The sequence below is a fragment of the Lineus longissimus genome, chromosome 1, assembly GCF_910592395.1.
Source record: "Lineus longissimus chromosome 1, tnLinLong1.2, whole genome shotgun sequence".
Classification (NCBI taxonomy): Eukaryota; Metazoa; Nemertea; class Pilidiophora; order Heteronemertea; family Lineidae; genus Lineus; species Lineus longissimus.
Window position 1 is genome coordinate 26,129,607 of NC_088308.1, and position 18,703 is coordinate 26,148,309.

At 40.2% G+C, this 18,703-nt stretch overlaps 4 protein-coding genes across 7 annotated transcripts; 2 read left to right on the forward strand and 2 right to left on the reverse strand.

The window, feature by feature from the left end:
- Nucleotides 1-2,082: 2,082 nt before the first annotated feature.
- Nucleotides 2,083-8,074, forward strand: LOC135494580 (nucleolar and coiled-body phosphoprotein 1-like). Of its 2 annotated transcripts, none has more exons than XM_064782682.1 (12): nucleotides 2,083-2,238; nucleotides 2,664-2,757; nucleotides 3,043-3,175; nucleotides 3,458-3,881; nucleotides 4,224-4,432; nucleotides 4,674-4,782; nucleotides 5,084-5,162; nucleotides 5,367-5,414; nucleotides 5,697-5,758; nucleotides 6,377-6,524; nucleotides 6,634-6,748; nucleotides 7,210-8,074. In XM_064782682.1, exons 1-12 carry the CDS (start codon nucleotides 2,195-2,197, stop codon nucleotides 7,257-7,259), a joined length of 1,515 nt encoding a protein of 504 aa, XP_064638752.1. In that variant the 5' UTR covers nucleotides 2,083-2,194; the 3' UTR covers nucleotides 7,260-8,074. The 2 variants fall into 2 exon arrangements, with proteins under 2 accessions (XP_064638752.1, XP_064638759.1); XM_064782689.1 differs by having other exon boundaries at nucleotides 3,461-3,881.
- LOC135494590 (uncharacterized) lies at nucleotides 5,958-11,566 on the reverse strand. Of its 2 annotated transcripts, none has more exons than XM_064782703.1 (11): nucleotides 11,401-11,566; nucleotides 10,761-10,983; nucleotides 10,285-10,416; nucleotides 9,998-10,089; nucleotides 9,661-9,758; nucleotides 9,318-9,502; nucleotides 9,048-9,122; nucleotides 8,741-8,860; nucleotides 8,355-8,486; nucleotides 7,573-7,703; nucleotides 5,958-7,332 (listed from the first exon to the last, which is right to left on the reverse strand). In XM_064782703.1, exons 1-11 carry the CDS (start codon nucleotides 11,502-11,504, stop codon nucleotides 7,221-7,223), a joined length of 1,404 nt encoding a protein of 467 aa, XP_064638773.1. In that variant the 5' UTR covers nucleotides 11,505-11,566; the 3' UTR covers nucleotides 5,958-7,220. The 2 variants fall into 2 exon arrangements, with proteins under 2 accessions (XP_064638773.1, XP_064638782.1); XM_064782712.1 differs by having other exon boundaries at nucleotides 11,457-11,564.
- On the forward strand, nucleotides 8,147-14,148 carry LOC135494598 (transcription elongation factor, mitochondrial-like). 2 transcript variants are annotated; one of them, XM_064782731.1, is made up of 5 exons: nucleotides 8,147-8,319; nucleotides 11,955-12,139; nucleotides 12,339-12,537; nucleotides 12,819-12,968; nucleotides 13,331-14,148. In XM_064782731.1, exons 1-5 carry the CDS (start codon nucleotides 8,281-8,283, stop codon nucleotides 13,802-13,804), a joined length of 1,047 nt encoding a protein of 348 aa, XP_064638801.1. In that variant the 5' UTR covers nucleotides 8,147-8,280; the 3' UTR covers nucleotides 13,805-14,148. The 2 variants fall into 2 exon arrangements, with proteins under 2 accessions (XP_064638801.1, XP_064638796.1); XM_064782726.1 differs by lacking the exon at nucleotides 8,147-8,319 and adding an exon at nucleotides 11,537-11,836.
- A 694-nt stretch (nucleotides 14,149-14,842) lies between these two features.
- LOC135503362 (ADP-dependent glucokinase-like) lies at nucleotides 14,843-18,588 on the reverse strand. The gene is made up of 5 exons (XM_064796951.1): nucleotides 18,339-18,588; nucleotides 17,772-18,000; nucleotides 17,164-17,491; nucleotides 16,805-16,959; nucleotides 14,843-16,548 (listed from the first exon to the last, which is right to left on the reverse strand). Exons 1-5 carry the CDS (start codon nucleotides 18,500-18,502, stop codon nucleotides 15,994-15,996), a joined length of 1,431 nt encoding a protein of 476 aa, XP_064653021.1. The 5' UTR covers nucleotides 18,503-18,588; the 3' UTR covers nucleotides 14,843-15,993.
- Nucleotides 18,589-18,703: the final 115 nt, after the last annotated feature.

The following is an 18,703-nucleotide window of genomic DNA, read 5'->3' on the forward strand; positions in this document are numbered from 1 at the left end:
TGTGGTTGTTGTGCCTGCGGTCTCGCCAATCCGTACTAGGAGGGGTCGGAAAATAGAACTGCCATTTCGATTTCGAAATGATTTTGTAATGAGATGCAGAAATTTCAGCCTTTCCAGGGTCAACCTTGAAGGGACGTGATGGAATCATAGTAATTTAGATAATTTCTGTCATTTTCCAGGTTTAGGAGATGAGATGGGAAACTGAAGAGCATATAGTAATTTTTCTGCTTGTTTTCCAGATGTGTCGTGATGTTTGGTGACTTTGTATTTGAACATGTTTTGATATTTTGTGCATTTTTGATGTCATGAGGGCATGACATTTTTAGAGGGAGGGGGGTAGTTGTAACGGAAGTCGTTATGGGCCTTGCATGGTTAATGGTTATGTCATAATTTTGACCTGGGTTGCTTGGGCCTATAATTTGGTAATCTCCTGAGGTATTTTCAAGTGATGATCGTTGGTCTCCTTTGTGTTCTGGGCTAATGATTTTAGCTTCTTTTGTGTGGCTTACTTTGTAATAGGGTTGGTGAATTCTGGCTGTTACGGCAGGCATTGGTTCGTTGAGATGAGGTAATCTTTCTGTATAAAACTGGGCCCTAGCTTTGATCAGTGTCCATACCTAGCGCGCTTGCTACCAGACGGGTAGACCTTTTCTTTCTGTGATTTTGCTTGGTTCCTATGGCTGAGTAGAGCCTACATTTTTGTCTCATCTCTCTGAACCGCTGCATGGTGTGACACGCCCAATCTTCACCATGTATGTCATGTACATGGGAACGTTTGCTGACTTTTGGCTTTTCTTGTGAGTATAAACCCTCAAATTCCGAGTTCCGTATTTCTGCCATGTGACCTATAATTTTACCCCCTTCGTGTGCCTCTAGGGCTGGGTTTGTCAATATCCTGTTATGGCCAGACTGACCGGGTTTTCCTGAGGTTTCTTTTAGTTTGTTTGAGTTGGAACTTTGTGTGAAGAAGCTGGGCAAAGTTGCCCACAATTCCTGTCCGACATGTCATGATCATGTCACTTGTTTTATACTGGATTTTGATAGTGTTTAATCTTGTTCTGACTTCCCTGCTTGGCATAGGTTTTGAGTTACATAATCAGAAAGTGATTCCAGGTGATACAAGTTCTGGGGAATCTTAGTTCGGAGTGTTCCATGTCTTGGTTGGTGAACTGTTTTGGGCCACCCTGTATAGATTTACATTGGCTTTGGTTCATCTGACTGGTACTTTGATTAATAGGTGATTTCTCCTCCAATTAGATGTCGTTTTGACAGGGGAATTTAGGCTTCTGGGTTGTTGGTAGAACAAGTGTGGTGAGAAGGAATTTGGGTAACCTGGGGTCATATCTGGTTGGCCATGCAGTTTATTGGGTTGGATGAATGTGAAGTGAAATCTGGAATCTAGTTTGTTCATAATAAACATATTTTGGGTATATTCTAGCGCTTATAATTTATCGGTCAATGCACACCCCCACAAACTCTGGTTCTCGTCAACGCTGGTGAAGGTTCATTCATTTTGCCAGGGGTTGACGGGAACTCATTAACGACAATTCCATTCACAAGGACGGTCGTTACATAGTAACGGAGTGTAGTCCCCAGATCAGCCGTATCTTAACACCTTCAGCGCCGAACCACCGTGGCCCTAATTCCCCCCCCCTCTTTGAGCTGGTTATCGGAGTCTCATGAAATACGCCATCGCCATCTTCAGGGCAAGGGAGGAACTGAAAGACCAAACCACTGAATACACAATAGAATTCTATTGTGCAAGGAAAAACCTTTCTGGGCCACCCTGTAGAGTTTAGTGAGTTTCCTCATCAGCTTCAGGCAGGCAGGCCACATGCATCCGCTGAAGTTCTCACAATACAATCTCCCGGGCACCCGCTGAAATGGTCACATAGTCCATTGCCAACGCTTGGAGAATGTTGCGAGCCAACTGTGGCAGAGATAGTAGGTCGCGTGATCATTGCGAAGCTTGGAGAATGTGGCGAGCCAACTGCGGCAGAGACAGTAGGTCGAGAGAGGCTTGACGGCAATGATCAGCATTGACGACGCTTGGAGAATGACATCGACCGCACATTAGTCATTCGCGGGAATTTTGATATGAAAAATAATAACAAACGTTGAAAAACACGCTTTTTCGTCGGAATTCGATACTTGATAGCGAGATAAATAGATTTAAAAGAGTTTCAAGAGAAAAATGAGTATCAATAACCTATTCAATGTCGCAGCTAGGCCTTGTTCGTAAGTTAATACTGTTGTGAATGTAAGCTGTCCGAGCACAGAAACTACACACACTGCAATCCATGTGTTAATGGTGTTGAACTCTATTGTCGGATTCATGCATGTCTCGCGGGTTTCCGGCCAAGACAAAAGACATTCATTTGGTTTCCTTATTGTTTCATTTTTAGTAGCCTGTGGCTAATGAATTCGGATGGCTTTATCAATGGGCGAGTTCCATCAGGTTAAACTAATTGCCTAAAAAACCTTGAAATGCATTGAATAAACGCATCCTTCCAACCAACCAGGCACTGAGCCATTTTGACTGAGCCTGCATGCCCAGATTAGCTTGAGCCTTGACAAATTACCACGACTTAGAGAGCGCATCGTAAAACTCATGTATATGTAGCTTATTTTCTTTTGACATTCTTTCTGCTTTTTTTTTTCAGGAGAGTTGCAGGCAATCGCATTAAACCAAATTTCACATTTGTCAGAAACTGGGAAACAGTAGTTTCACCTCCAGCACAAGTCACTAATGGCAAGGTTGGTCTTCATTGGTTCACTGAACCAAGCACCCGGTACTACATTTTACAAACAAAGATACTTCTATCTGATCAGACTTTTTTACTTATATAAGAAGAAGTTATGGCAGTTTGTATGATGATACGACCTTTCTAAAGTAGTACCATAGGATAACCAGAAGTTTAAGGTCATTTTGGGCTGAAAAAGTGGAATGGCCAACGGCACCAATAGTTACCTATTTTCAAAAACAGTTCTCTCTACCAATTAATCTTAGTGGGCCACTTATTACTTGAGACTTGCTTTCAGGAGCAGGTGGTTACCTCTGGTGTTTTGATATCGCCCAGACCACACATCAGCCACAACTCGAGCTTTTCATCAATCGCTGAAAACAGCCCAACTCCAGTGATCATTTCACATACCACATCTAATCAGTCTGAAGGTAGGCATCAATTGTTTCACATTTCACGAACACTTGGGATAAGCTCTCTCTTGCTTTGAGTGGAGCTTTTAGGCTACGTCCTTCGTTTCTCAAAGTTAAAGAATTCAGATAAGCTGTGGTGTTGCTCTTTTGTACCAACTGTAATAAAATTGGAGCTTTTTGGATAAGCTAGCCAGTGTTCTCAACATTGAAGCAGTCAGTGGTCCACAGATTCTCAAAGTGTCCCTACTGGTTAATTTTCAAAGATTATGCTTTGCTTTTAGAGTTCTTTTTATATTTCAGCAGACAATGATGACAATGAGGAGGAAATGGTCGAAGAAGAACAAGAGAAAGGCCATAGTGGTGATAACAGGGGGGCTGATGATGAGAGGGGTGATGATGCTGGGGATGACGTTAGTGAAGATGAAGAAGATGAAGATGATGATGGTGGAAGAGCAGATGATGAGGAAGAGGTACATTCACAACAATCTGCCAATGGAGCGGCAGCAAATAAGGAGGGTGGAGAAGGAGAAATGATGGAGGTCAGTTCTGGTGGTCAAGCCCAATCTGATAAGTCATCAGACAGGAATGTGCCTGCTTCTCATCTTATGCCTCCACCCCCTGCTCCGACAGTGAACAACACAGATGAACTACCAGATGTTTCGCCTATCCCAGCTGCTGTAGGAGTTGTAGCATATAAAACTCCAGCATCTGCTGGAATCAAGCGGTAAGTTAAACACCAGTTTCATTTCTAATCAAATCGTATCATCTCTCAATCATCTAGCTTTGTTGCTAGAAACTCTTGTATCAATGTTGTTAGTAGGGCTACTTTCCCAGCAATGGGCTGCAGAAAGTTGTCAAGGACGACCTCCCACTAGAAACCAGGTTGTGCCTTCGTCAGCTATTTCATTAGGATAGAACAATAACTGTATGTCTAGCGATAACAATTATTGGCAGTTTAGTCTTTTTCAGCATGACTATGCACTGGCCTAATGCAACAACGCCATGAAAAAGTCTGAAATACATGCTGATATTGTACATAATTGTACTTCATTTTCTCTCACTTTAGGCCAAGTAGTAGGATGACATCAACACCAGCACATCTACAGAAAGAAAGCCCTAAACAGACACCAGGTTTTGAAGTGATCGACACTGCCAAGAGACTGAAACAGCCTGCCAATACCTTTGTACCGGCTCGTAAGAGACCAACTATTTCCAAACCAGTCTCAACTCAAGAACAGTCAGGATCACAGGCTTCAGACAATGAACAGCATGTCAGTATGTATCTTTCTAACTCATTGAGATGGGTGTGATGTCAAATCATAAGGAAGTTATGAACTGTACAATTGCTTGCAAACTGCTGTCTTTGTGAACTATAGAGATATAGGCTGATGACAAGTAATATCAGTGCAGCTTTCCAATTTCATTTACAAATGATGTTGCAACAACACTGAAGACACATAAGTTAGTTTATTATTTACTCAACTCATTTTCTTTCACTGACATTGTTTATTTCAAGTGCCTGAGGTGCAGCTGTGGGTTGGAGCAGGTCCCTTGCGCAGGGTTTCTGACACAACAGAATTGGATGTGCTTTTGACAGCAGTGGAGGATATCAGCTATGAATTCAAGTGAGTTATTCTCCTATTCTTATCCAAATGCTCTGATTTCTTTGAAGCTGACAACTGCTGGATGGCCAACACTACTGTCAGAGACAGTGTCACAATGGAGTTCTGGTGGACAGCCTTCACTACAGTCAGTTACAAGTCACAGTCAGGTTCTGGTGCCAGGCCAACACCCCACTCGATTACAAGATCTCACAATCAGGAACTGATGCTGAGCCAACACCACAGCAAGATAGATTGCTCTTCATGATTGATTTCAGACAAGCTGTAACCAGGAACATATTCTTAATCTTTCAACTAATTTCAGGCAGAAGAACCCCAATCCGATGAAAAAGAAGACAGTGAATGGTTTTGTCTTAAAAGTCAGGAAGGAGGTGACAGATGTTGTGAGTACAAAATGTATATTCGACTTAAGCTTATTTGAGAATGGTTATCACAAAATTTATATGAAGGGTAATTGGATTAACATACTGATTTCATTCCATGCATGTACATTATGGTGTGGTGAGCGTCCTGCATCTTTTGACTTACACTTACCTGACTGGGCAGCTCATACATCTATACAACTCTAAATAACTTTTCTCTTTTAGATTGACTCAGTTCAGGAATTAAAATCTTCACAATCTGCACTGACCAGGGCAAGTATTCGTTACCTTCCTCCACAGCCTTGTATCTAACCAGATAGTCTTTATCAATTCTGTCCCTTCAAGTATCTTATCCGTAACCTGGAACCACTGAACTGCGAGTGAATAAAAAGATACGATATTGTCCCTGCTGTTATGGTGACGATGATGGATCAACAGATGGCTCAAATCTGAAAACTTTAAGAGCCACTCACAGCTCTCAAGTTATTCATACTGGCCCTTGTCTGCCAGACTATTCATTCATGTTGTCTTTGTGATATTCCATCTTTCTTTTAGACAACTCATTCACTGAAGATGGCGTACCAAGAACTGGTCCAAAAACAAAACAAATACTTCAAGTGAGTAAAGTTCAATTTCCACCGATGACAGACAGCTTGCTTGTCAAGTTCTCCTGTTTTGGTCTATTTTCCCAAGACAGATAAAATTGCCATACTGTAAAGTCACTCAGGAGCTGTTGTGTCTTTCATGGTTGTCATTCCTCATCCTGCTAATGACCAGAACTTCGCTCATTGAACTAGAAATAAAGAAACTAAATAATGAAATACAAATTTTTATTCATTCAATGTAGATATCCACAGAATAAGTAACACCATGCCCCTATACATTATCTAACTATGAACAATAATGTAGATTTGTACCTTAAGCTAAACCTTACAAATACTCTTATGTTCATTTTGTAACCTTATATTGTAAAAGACATCTTTATGTATAAATTTTAGCCCCTTTTTTCATAGAACATATATTCCTTTAAGCACCATATTAAAGAAATGTCAAAGCACCTATCATGTGATTGTTCACGTATTCAATGTATGTACATACAAAAATGACTGCCTCGTGAGTCCTGAATCCCACAGCCAATAACAAGGATGAAAGCACTAAATCTTACAGTAGTGCTATTAGATACCACTGTAAATGCATGTATTGGGTTTAGCTTCAAACTTCCACTCTCTTTCCAGTTTGTTGGAGCAGGAAGCCTCTCTGGAGAGAGAGAAGAAAGCAGTGGAGAAGCAGGCAGCTATGAGGGATGTAAGCGAGTGGTTGTTCAAACTGGAAGACTTGCAGGCCAGGTACAAGGAGAGTGTAGCTGATAAACAAGTGAAGGAGGTAAGGATTGAACTGACCTCTTCGTTTTAAGACTTTGAAGCTTACTCTTCAAATTCACTGATATTCAAAGCTTCAATCAATAATTGTTTTTTTTGTTATTTTGTTGCAGAATTATAATACAAGAGAAAACCTGCCAGCGCTTCTGAAGGAAACGATAACTAGTTTATCTGCTGCAAAGAAACTCAAAAATGCTAATGATCAAGTGGAACGATTAATCGAAACACGTAAGTTGAAATCAATATCCCTCTGACCAAGTGTTTAGCTAAAAGCTCTATGGCTTGCTGCCTTTAGAATGAGAAGTGTGAAAACTTAAACAAATATTGCCTATTGTATACATTTGCATATTTGAAAGTTTGATAACTTGCGTATTCAATGCCATAACTGGATGTTTTGTACAGTGTCCATTTGAGTGTTTCCATGTTCAATCGTTCCTGTTAACCCGTCAATGATATCCTGGAGATGGCCATGTTTGACCTCAGGAAATCCATCCACTGACTTCAGATGTAAAGAGAAGCACTCGGGTGTCTTTACTGAAAACAAAAACTAGCACTTCTGTTGATTTGGTGGTCTCAACACAATGAAGCAGATGACAGCTACAGTATCGTTACGGGAACACTTGGATCTTATTTGCTGATTGCACTTGAATGAACAGTCATTTATCACAGCGTTTTTAAATGTCTTGCAGGTCTGAATAGCTCACGGCATGGCCGACACCTCCGGGATGTTCTGAAGTAATGCGGTTTGGATGGAGTCTATCATACCAGGGACGTTTACCAGCCCTTCCAATACGTCCAGGGAGCCATCTTTACTGAAAGTGAGGAGGGGAAAAATGAATGACATGAACAATGAACTTGTTTATCACTTAGGAGTACTTTTTGAGACCAATGTTGAAAAGAAACAATTCCCCAGCCCCCAAAAGGTTTGAATTAGGGCAATCAAATACTTTCTCTTGACTGATTGACTGAAAAAGGATTACAAGTATTTCAGTTAAGTTATTCCCAAACTGTGCATGGCTGGTGGTTGGAGCTCCACTATAAGTTCTCCTTACCTTGCTAGTGCCTGCTTCATTTTCTGTGTGGAATGTGCCAATAAGTAAATGATGATTCTTAAACTCTGATATTGGACAGAATCATACCTCGACTTAAGACAATGAAGGATTATATCAGGGATGTGTGGAACCTGAAATAAATAGTGAATGTATGGAGAATATTATCCAGATTGATGATGTACATGTTATTCTTGTTGCATAGAGGCTCTTTCAGGCAACTGGCAACCACAGTAATCGGATAACTAAAACATTGTTATGGGTGAACTTCAGGCAATGGGATTTGGGGTAGGCCTTCCAAATTACCAATACAAAAAGTAATAAGCTCGACTAATTTTTGCTTGAGAAACTGATTGGTGCTAAGGAAGTGACAGAAATTGTGACCCACTGTGGGTATCGTATGTGAATGGCAAAAGAAGAAAAAAGTGTTATATTTCGGTGGTGGGCTTCTTGCATGGGCACTGTGAATAGTTGTAAATAAATTATCATAAGATTAGGCTGAAAATGTGTCAACACTTCATCATAAATTTTAAACACAACAATAGGTGCAACAACCCCTCAAGTACAAAATCTACAAGGTAATCAGTACGAGAAAAAGTGAAAGTGGCAATACAGTTGTTGTAATATTTGCACAAAATGGATATCACACAGAACGACTAACAAATCAATTCCCGATGGAGGTACTCTGATCTTCAATTGAGACAGCTACTAATGACAAAGAAAATGACAAGCCATGATGTCCAGGACTCGGTAAGTAGACATGTTTTCTCTAGTTTTTCACCTACTATTTGGTTTGCATTCAGCTTGAACTTTGCGAAGTTTCCTATGGCCCTTGTAGCATGAGTGATTAGGTCTCTGTTGGCCGACTGTGAATTTATCAGGTCACAAACACAATCTAAGTGGTCCCGGAGAGCATTCTGAAAAACAAGAGCTAAAAATACCTTTCTTGTCCATGTAAACATGGTTGGTTAACGTCTGGCCTCTTGTTCACCAGAGCCATACAATCTTTCTACCTAATTTCCCAATATCTTCCTTCTATGTCCGACTAGAGATGAATAAGGGGAATTCAGAATTGACGCCAACAAATGATGTTTCTTTTGATGGTTATAATGTTTTAGTTTGGTCATGTACAATGTATAAAGGCTCCAGTTTTGTCTCCATGGCAACTTACTTGGTCCTCCTCCCCTATTGCCAGATTTGCAATCAGGCAGACAGCATTGTTGAGTACCTGTAGATTACGAGGTTGGTTTCTGATTGCTTTCAAGATCACACACCCTGCGCTCAGTTCATCCTAAAATAGAACATGGCAGTTAAAACTTCTGTACAACCTACACGTAGAACACGATAATCTGCTTGGCTTTAGATTAATTGAATTCTTCAGTCTGTTCAAAAATAATAATTGGCTGCAAACCTCCACTGTAACTGAGGGTAAGACGAAGATATCAAGACAAATTAGAGAAAGGATCTGTAAAACTTACCTGTACAATTTTATGTCGATGTAAGGTCTTCCCCGAGGAAAGATGGACAAGAGTTTTTAATGCAACTTCCTGCATCTGAAAGTTGCAACCAATAAAAGTTGATCAAACTTTGTCTTGCACAGCTCTCACTGAACTGGTCTTCAATGACTATACCAACCTATAATTGTCAAGTCAAGTCAATGGGAGATTAACAAGAGTGGCAATGAGCCGCAATTCCTCATTTATCTCTGGAAAAGCCAAAAGTACCGGTACCAGTGTCATGACTTTTACCTGTTCGTCCTCCGATGCTATCAGCTGGAGTATTCGTGGGATTGTATTTCTGTTGTTTTCGGCGACTGTCTGATGTGTGCCTGGGTGCTCCACAATGAGACCGAGTATCCTGACAGACAGGAGTGAGACGGGCATTTCATATTCACACAGGGACAGTACAACTTGCAAGGCACCATCTTCTATGGCTAAAACGTGAGAAAACTAATACTAAGAATTAACATCTGAATCATCTAAGCATCATATTCATCTTGAGATTCTGAAATCGGAAGTGTTCTACCAATTGTTAACCCACTCCTAATTGAAGGCAATTTTCTTCATGATTTTTTCCTCCTCTTGGTCTTACCTTTCTTTTTGAGATCAGCAGATTTACAAAATAACATCAAGGCACTTGTTCCATCAATGGTAGTCTGTAGTTGTGCTGGGGTTACAGATGACAAAATGCTGAAATTGGTTAGAAAGTACAAATCTGTTCACTCATTTTCATTAGTTTTAGCCATTTTATACATGAGTTTACCTTAAAATCTGCCAGGGACCATTAGAACTTGATGCCATCAGGTGGTGGTGGTTGTCTCAGTTTATCACACAGCTGAGAATGAACAGTTGAATGTTGAATGAACACAAACTGGATTCCACTTTGATTTAAAAGTTAAAGACTAATAATTGAATGGTTTTCCACATACCTACATAATGCCTTAATTGCTCCGGCCTCGGCTAAAATAGGATGTAATGGTTCATGCATTGATAACACATGCAATCCTGATACCACATGGTGCTGAAATGAAAATGGAGTGAGTTCAAGAATTCTATGAATCAGTGTAGCTGTGACCACATAAGCTTACTGTACGATCACAGAGGCATCATAACATTCTAGCAACCAGCTCCATTCCCTATTGATATGTTCTATTTCAAGTCACTGACCCAATGATACCTGTGAGAGCTTAGACTTAGATTGACTCTGCATACCTACCCTAATTGTTTGGTCCTCTTCTTTTGCCAAGTATATCAATGTATGAAGACCACCCAATTCAACAACCTCCTTGATAGATAAAGAATCACTCACAGCCGCTGATAAACATTTTGCCGAGTCCTGGAGAAATTCCTGCAGTGTAAAAATGAGATTATAATGTATTAACTCATCTTACCATCAGAAAGTGCTCAGTGAGGGCTTTTCAAGGTAAGGTCATGTCAGTAGTTTTCAGGAATTCTTGACTTTTAGACAATAAAGTACCATGTCCCACCGTTGACAGCAATCCTTCAAGAGTGTTGCTGTTTCTAACATGTTTCATTGACATTTTGGACACCACAGACTTCTGCTTATGCTTAATGAGGGCCATGTTTTCAATTGCTCCCTGAAATTGTCCTCATACTCATTGTCCTGCAGTTCACCTGGTAGTGTGAGTGACCACACTTTGTCCTGATTCAAGACAATCACTTGAAGTTTACCTTGAGAGGCGAGTATGATTTGGTGACCATTTCTGTGACGGGACGGCATATTTCACAAATTCTCTCCGGTTCCTCCAATCCTAGTTGTGGTAAAGGCACTTTTTCCTTGCAGCATTTGCTACACAGGATTTTACCACACTGCCGACAGTGATGCTTGCGTCGCAGTTGGTTGAATTTGTTTCTACACATAGGGCACATGATGGCTTCATCATCTAGCATCCATCTGAAAGTTAGAAGAAGAGGAACATTCTCTATCAAGTTCAAGTTTTGAAGTGAAAGTTCTGACTTTACCATCTAACCCCGGTCCATACTGAAACGTTTCAGTAGGACTTGGATGGTCTAGACTGAATGGAGTTGACCCGGTTCCAGTTGGGCTGTATGTCCACTCACTGATCTAACCATAGAGTACCGCAGAGATACCATTGTTTGCATTGCCAATTCCTGAACTTCTGAACACATACACTTATCAACAGATGCATCGTTTGGTAATCATGGTGATGCCAGTTTGCAAGTGATGAATGGAGCTGGATGGTCTGTCACTGGAGTGGATAGCCTCCCCTCATTCTATTAGACTAGAGTGGAGATGCCGATTATGATGCTGACCCTGAAGGCTGAAGTGAAAAGTTCTCTCAGGTTTTACCTCGATTTCTGAAAAGTGACCCGCCTGACACCAAAGACATCCTGACTCCCCTCAACCTTTGCAGGATATATGTCATGTCCTTCTAACTTGACCCGATCAACCATCCTTAGACCACATTAATACACGAAAATTAATCAACAAAAGCATAGAAATCCGCCCACTTGTCACTTGGGAAAACCCCTTTTGCTTACTTTCAAATCGAGGCTCGAGATGGGAATTCCCGAGATAAAACCACTCGCCGGCAACGAAGCTCTGAGAGTACCGTGCATGCCAGGTCGATTACGAGAAGCTCAGTGTCGGGGAATAAGCGGGCATGGCTTCCTCGGCGACTGCTCGTGCAATTTTTGCCCCTTTTCGCTTGTTTTCCAGGCCCTTTAGGCACATGGTTTCAAGTATATGTGTTCCTGGTATGCCTGATAAACATGTTCAACTAAAGGTACATTTCAACTGATTGCTGACTGTTAAGTTACATATTAATAAGAAATTATGTTTATCTTTCACGTCTTTTGTACAGGTTGTCCCATAAAAAATCTTCACTCTTGTCTCTACCACAGATATTGTGCCAGAGATCATTCTGCAACATGCCTGATGACAGCTCTGATGAATTTGAGTACACTTCCAACCCCAGTTTTACTCCAGAACAAAGCGACAAGATCCTTGAATGTTTCAACATCTGGCCAGCTGACAGCTTGAGCAATCTCAAATATTTCAGTCAACTCAAAGCCGACACTTTGGTTGAGTAAGTATAAATAAGGTATAGCTTGTCACTGTCTCATGTAAGATGAGTTGGCTTACCCCTTCTTTTTTACCTGGAGAGATGTGTTCACAACCAAACTTATTACTTCCATGTCTCAATGCTTGTCCTTCAGCTTGTATAAATCTTGACTCCTACTCTTGGAGAATTTGAGAACTGGAATAAACAGAGGATTTTCTTTCAGATATAGAGAACAATTTGGTCTGTTTGAGAAGATTTCTGATGTACAGTCTGTCCCTGGATTTGGTGTCCTTGGTTTGAAGAAGCTATGCAAAGCTATCCTTGCTAATGAAATGAAGGTGAAAAAAATAACCAGAAAGTCGGGACCAAAGTCTACAGTTAACTCCATTTGCCATCCTAGAATTCCTGCCAGTAAATGTCTGGTGAGTACCTATCTCTAGAAGGATGAATTTGTGTCGTACCCTCATTCTTCAGAAAGGAAGACGGTCTTCCAGTTCCCCGAAGACCAGGATGTCCAAATGAGTTGGCATTTTGGAGGAGATTGTCTTCACCATTTGAAGAGATGTCTGAAAAAACTGTACTTTGGTCATATTTATGTTGAGACTAAATGTGGGTTGACAAATCTGTTAACATGAGGATTTTCTCCATGAGGGGATTGTTTTGATAAGTGGCCATGGTCGCTGATGATTTCTTTGTCTTGTAGGGCATTTCTAATGTGATGGCGCTGGACCTCCAGCAAGACCAGATATCCTGGGTGCATATGGACAAGCACATGTGTGTACTGGACTGGCATCAGACGGTCATATTTGATCATCCCCCTACTCGGTATGATCATGCTCTCTGGCATCAAAAGGTTGGTACTGTAAATGACACTGTGTGCTCAATCTTTTAGTGAGTTTGACTACTTCAGTGAGCGTTTTTTCTGGAGACCAATCTTGGAGTAGTACTTCATAGTGGCCACAGACTGGCAGAGGCCACCAGAGACTTGAGAGAGTCTCATTGAAACATTTATATCACCCCAATTGGCCAGTGACAGTGACTTATTCCAACCCAAAAAAGCTTTTGGTGTCCTTATGATAAGTTACAGCTGTTTGCTTACATCTTCAATTCAGTCCACGGAAGTTTGAGTATCTGCAACTCTATATATCGATCCAAAATTGTAGTCTCAGAGATTATTGCTTGCACAACTCTATCATTGTTTGATTTGTTTTTCAGATCAGCAGTGCTGTGAGCAGGCTGCCTGAAGCTGATATCTACCTTTTGGAGAACAGAATCTACAGATATCCAAGTTTACGTGTTGTCCCCTTCATAACGGCATTGAGGATTATCGAATCTATTGTCATTACGTTATTAAATAAGGATTACCAAGAGACTGAGAATCACAACGTACACATGATGAAACCACATTCAATAGCAGGTCACTTCAACTTGAACATTGGCGGTGAAAGAGTCAGTGGCCAGCATATTGTCAGAGACATTATCAATAGATCATCTACTTTAGCTGGTCAAGTGACCGTCAATAATGAACATGCGGATTATTTTCTTGGACTCGAACATCAAAATCAGGAAAGTTTATCCCGTGCTTTGCTGCTTAGTATTTTGTTCTATCAAAAAGTTGTTGCTTCCACGAAGGCTGAACAATTAGCTGAAGACAGTATGCAAGATAAAGATGAGACCACAGTGTCATGATAACTAAAATGTACAGGTTGTGCTTTTGGTTGTTCCATCCTAAATTCCTCTGACTCTGCAGAGGATAATCTGAACTTTCCTGTTTTGCAACGCTGAAGAAATTCAATCTACCAGTGGTTTCACGGAGGTAAATAAATGATCTAATGATAATGATACAATGACTTTCCTTCTTGGTGTTCTGATCGTCTCCGAGATTGTGGCGATGAAAAAAACATGACAATTGTTTGGCGAATCCCAGCATTCAGGTTGTGACTTTGTCTTCAAAAGACCAATTTGGGATGAATAGTGATTATGACTACGCAGCACAAGGCCTGTGGATCAAGATGATTTCTCATAACTTTCCATTAAAAACTCTGCTTTTTAATCGATTCTTCGGGGAGGTGGCGCTTTGAGCGTGGTGCTACCACGGAAAGGCGCCCTATAAGTGTAACATTCATTCATTCATTCATTCATTCATTACAATAACGATCACTGTGCTCAACTAAGCCTGTTTCTGGAGGAACAGGAAGTAGTTGGGTAGATTTTCACAGCCTACCAAGACGTACTGCTGTGGAATATTTGAAGGAGGGATTAGGACCCTTTAAACCACTACTGTGTCAACACACCACTTGATATTCCTGTTACCAATATTGATCTTGAGCAACAGGGCAACTGATAAGATTGTCCACATGGACTGGTCTTTGAGACTGGCTGTCAGACTAATCTTCCATGAGGATGATCTGTCTACCTTGAGGATAATCATATTGTCCTTTGACAGGACAATTCCAAGAAAACAGCTTCGGGACATTCATTTGCTGCAATGCCCTCGAACAGGAATAGACTTGGGATGGTTTGTTGAGACAGGACTAGTCCAAAATCTTGAGGACAGATGTTCCTTCGTGTAGTTTTCCTTGAACAGTCCAATCAAGGGGACAAAGCTTTCTTGAATAGCAGTTCTAGGTTGATGATTAGTGTCCTTTGGAATAATTAAGTCACAGTTCTAGTCCGGCCAGTCTTGGAATACAATAGTGCATCATTTTAGCTTGGGTTCAGTCTCATCTCCAAGACAAGGAAAAGAAATGCTTGAGGCTGCTGGCTGTACAATCATCATATCACATTGGTTCAAGTTGTGAATCAAAGAGAAATCAGACATATTTCAAAAAGTCATTTATTCCAGAATAAAGCAATGAGACAGATTTCTTAGGCAACCTGACATTTACTGACTTGGTAGTACAATCTACCCTGCATGTATGTAAATTTTGCATCATTTCAAAACCTAAACAACAGAAGTGCACTTTCTGAAATCAGCTGTTTCAAAGCACATTGAGCTAGAAAACATTGAAATATGGACATCACCATCCCTTTTAAGTGAGAGGAACTCTATTTTCTCTTTGCCCTGAACATTTCAAAATATCAATAGAAACAATGACATGATTTAAATATAGGTTGACAGAATGGTTAAAAAGTTCTCTCAGTGAAAATAAGTATCTGATACTTATTTCATAAACAATAGCACCACATTTTCTTCCCTCTCTTCTTCTAGAAAACACAGCCCATTTATTAATCTCATGAACAATGCATTTTAAATGTAAGCAGTCTTCCTGAAATAAACACACATTACAGTTTAACATCTGTTTCAATGTGGCCAAATCAGTACAACCTCAAAAATAGATACAACAGTACATGTAACTCAACAAAATAAGCATTACATGTTGACACAAGATAAGAGCTAAACAAGCTAACGTTTAGAGAACTTAACAAACTGAATAAAATGATTCATGAGAACTAAAATGCTGATGTCATTCCTAAAATTCAACAAACTCAATCGTATCCAATACTATTAATTATCAATGGGTGTATAAGAAAAGGAAGGAGGTCTGGATGCGTACGTGTCTCAAAGCATGTAAATATTACATTCATTTGTAACACTGAGGAAATGTTTTTCATACGAACTTTCAAAGAGCTGAAATCTGGCAAATGAATAATAATAATGTAAATCTAATACCAATGATAGTGTAATACGTGCCCGTTTCATTTCCTGCACCAGAAAATTAAGCAAATTTAACCTATAAGTTCAATTATCAACTTAAGTAAAGCCATTGCAGACCAAAACAGCAACAATTTGAGAAGCATACACGACAATCTTGTCAAGAGACAGACGTCACACATGATTGTTTTCAAATACAATATACCCTCTTACATCGCAACCATTAAGAATAATACAAGGGATTGAATTCAGAGTAAAATAACCCTGTAGCAGATATAGCATCCCCTAAACCAACAGTTTTTAAAGGTTTTTTACACACTAGTACTGGACTGAATACAAAATGCTTGTCACCTTTAGACCAGGACATTATCGGCTGTGAAGAATTCAGCTGGCGAACTGTATCTTGTTCATGAAGAGAAAAATTTCTAGGTAATTTTAGATTCAATTTATCAGCTGTGAGTGATTTAAGATCACAAGCTCTCAAACTGGCCATTCTTGTGCCTGCACCAACCGCCGATTCTATATTTCGCCAAGAATCTCCTATCACACCAGCTACATGGAATTGAAGGGAATGGAGATGTACTCTGGTTAACCTCGATGACTTTCTACTCTTTGAATGTCCAAATTGTTCCAAAAGGAAGTGTACAGAATCTCCTACTTTGTCAATACGTGGTCTCTCATTTTCGTCCAAGATGTTCCTAACTGGACTTCCTGTTACCTCCAATACAAAGGTTATTTCTTGTTCATTGAGTCCCAGCGACGTCACATGACGTAGAAGCTGAAATTGAGGCATGAAATGTTAGGCAAGTCAAATTGAAACTAGGTTGCTTGATGCCTATTTCTCCCAGAATGAAACTAAACATGGTAAAACAGTGCCCAAAAAAAGGTTTCACACTTACATGTATGATTTGCTCACACAGGCAAATTATCAATGGGAACATCAAAGACACCATATAATTGTGTTTTGTGTCTGCTGCAAGTATTGAAACCCAACAATTAACAATTTAATAGTAAGGCTGATAATGAAGACGTACCGTTTCAGCCAAGTACTTGATAAACTTTCCATTAGCCATGCTAGCTAGTTCTAGGTGGACAGGAAGGTCCCTTGGTAAGCCCTGCAGATTCTTAGCTAAATAATCCACCCTGCTCTTCCAAACTTCTTCTTTCTGTCCTTCCATCATATGAAGACCTTTAATGCGATTAGAAAACTCAAAGGTTAACAGTAGAATGATAAGATTGGCTTATGAACTTCAACTACTTTTGAACACCATTTGCCAATGCATGGGTAAAGCATTTAAATATGAATTGCTTCGACATTTCAACTTTTTAAGAACATTTTAGAAACTAGTGAGAAGGAAGCAACTCGATGCATTGATACTGCAAACCAACTTACCAGAAAGTACAACTAGATCTGGGTTGTCTTCTTGAATACTTTTAAAAAAGGTATCCAGCATTGTCATCTTCCCATTTGCCTCGTCATACGAAGTGATGAAGCGATTTGCCACAGTTGCTGTATCATTGCCCCATTTCTCGCCAATTTGATACTCCATGATCAGGTGGACCTCATCGCTCTCCGTCAGACTCACTTTTGGAACGGTTATGGAGGGATTCAGCAACTTGTGTAAACGTTGGCCTACTGGGCCAATCAGTTGCACTTTGGTTAATGGGAAACTGGAGGCGACCGTCTCTGCCATTAAAGCAGCATTGCCACCTATGTACCACTGAAATAATATGGTACAACACAAAATTAATATACGGGAGTTCTCAAAGAGAGCCTATTATTACTTTTATTTGTAGGGCCTATCATTCAAGGCAAGTTGTTGCTATCCTGATGCCAAGACATGAGTTTACCAAAGATTCTTGATAAAGGAATGCTTTGCTTTCTGACCTCATCGCTGAAAGTACTTTTAGCATTGTAGTCCAACACCAGGATTAGGATAAAGGCCTTTTAGAAATGGGCAACAATTAAACTTGGGCATTGGAATGGATAGTGATGTTCACCTGGTGATCATCCAACTTGCCAGCCTTTTCCACAATATGCTGGTAAACTTTGCCATCCACGAAAGGCCTTTCTACTGCAGCACCTTTCCGGAAATAGTTGGCAAATGTTTCTTGGATATCTTGGATTGAAGTTAAGGTTTCATGATCATTGTAGACACCATTGCTCTTGGCTTCAAGTGCCTCAAGAAGTTCTCGCCCATTCACTATGAGATCAACATTGGAGTTGAGGCTGAAAAAAGATAAAATATTTTAGTATAGTGGGCACTTGATGAACTGAATGAATGAATGATGCTGTATCCAACATCGACAGCACCAGAACTTTGATTTAGACGTGCATTTTTTAGAAATAGAATAGAAGTTTTTCAAAACGATGCCGTTGGGGGGAGGGGCGAGGCTGACCGGCACTCTGTTCTGATCAGTGCATGAAGACAGGGCGGCATGCCCTTCCAAAATCCTTCAAGCTAAACCAGCCTTTGGGTATTTCTCGTTCATTGTAGAAGATAAAAACATGATGCACGAAACAGTAGATGCATAAGAATTTACTGAATAAAATGTTGTTGTAGCTACCCAATGACAATCTTGCTGAAGGTTTTGACCGGTTTTTTCAGCTGATCTTCCCAGGCCTGGATGATGGCAGTTTCCACCGATCCTGCAGACTGTTGAAAACAGATGTTGTAAATATAGGCAAGAGCAATGACTGCTACACCAATAAAAAGAGTTTTCGAAATCATAACTAATTTGATAGCTTCAAATTCACGACTTTTTCATTGGTATTTAGTTTGACTTGGTGGCATCATACAACTTTAAAATTTCCGACATTGCGGTATTTCAGTCGAGCGCACATAATTATTTCCGACGTGTACATTGATGCAAGAAATTTTAAGTGAATTGCGTGAGACTCTGTCAGCACTGATGTTGGATGCTCCAAAACT

Bases quoted from the DNA above. Each gene is read 5' to 3' on its own strand.
- LOC135494580 (XM_064782682.1), top strand. From the start codon at position 2,195: ATGAGTATCAATAACCTATTCAATGTCGCAGCTAGGCCTTGTTC. The intron at 3,882-4,223 runs GTAAGTTAAACA...CTCTCACTTTAG, and splicing joins GCATCTGCTGGAATCAAGCG to GCCAAGTAGTAGGATGACAT. The intron at 4,783-5,083 runs GTGAGTTATTCT...AACTAATTTCAG, and splicing joins GATATCAGCTATGAATTCAA to GCAGAAGAACCCCAATCCGA.
- LOC135494598 (XM_064782726.1), top strand. From the start codon at position 11,714: ATGGCTTCCTCGGCGACTGCTCGTGCAATTTTTGCCCCTTTTCGCTTG. The intron at 11,837-11,954 runs GTACATTTCAAC...TCTCTACCACAG, and splicing joins ATAAACATGTTCAACTAAAG to ATATTGTGCCAGAGATCATT. The intron at 12,140-12,338 runs GTAAGTATAAAT...ATTTTCTTTCAG, and splicing joins AAAGCCGACACTTTGGTTGA to ATATAGAGAACAATTTGGTC.
- LOC135503362 (XM_064796951.1), bottom strand. From the start codon at position 18,502: ATGATTTCGAAAACTCTTTTTATTGGTGTAGCAGTCATTGCTCTTGCC. The intron at 18,001-18,338 runs GTAGCTACAACA...ATCTTTTTTCAG, and splicing joins TTCAGCAAGATTGTCATTGG to CCTCAACTCCAATGTTGATC. The intron at 16,549-16,804 runs GTACGTCTTCAT...CCTCAATTTCAG, and splicing joins TCAAGTACTTGGCTGAAACG to CTTCTACGTCATGTGACGTC.
- LOC135494590 (XM_064782703.1), bottom strand. From the start codon at position 11,504: ATGGTTGATCGGGTCAAGTTAGAAGGACATGACATATATCCTGCAAAG. The intron at 10,417-10,760 runs GTAAACTTCAAG...TTTACACTGCAG, and splicing joins AATCATACTCGCCTCTCAAG to GAATTTCTCCAGGACTCGGC. The intron at 8,861-9,047 runs GTAAGTTTTACA...GTTCTATTTTAG, and splicing joins ATCGACATAAAATTGTACAG to GATGAACTGAGCGCAGGGTG.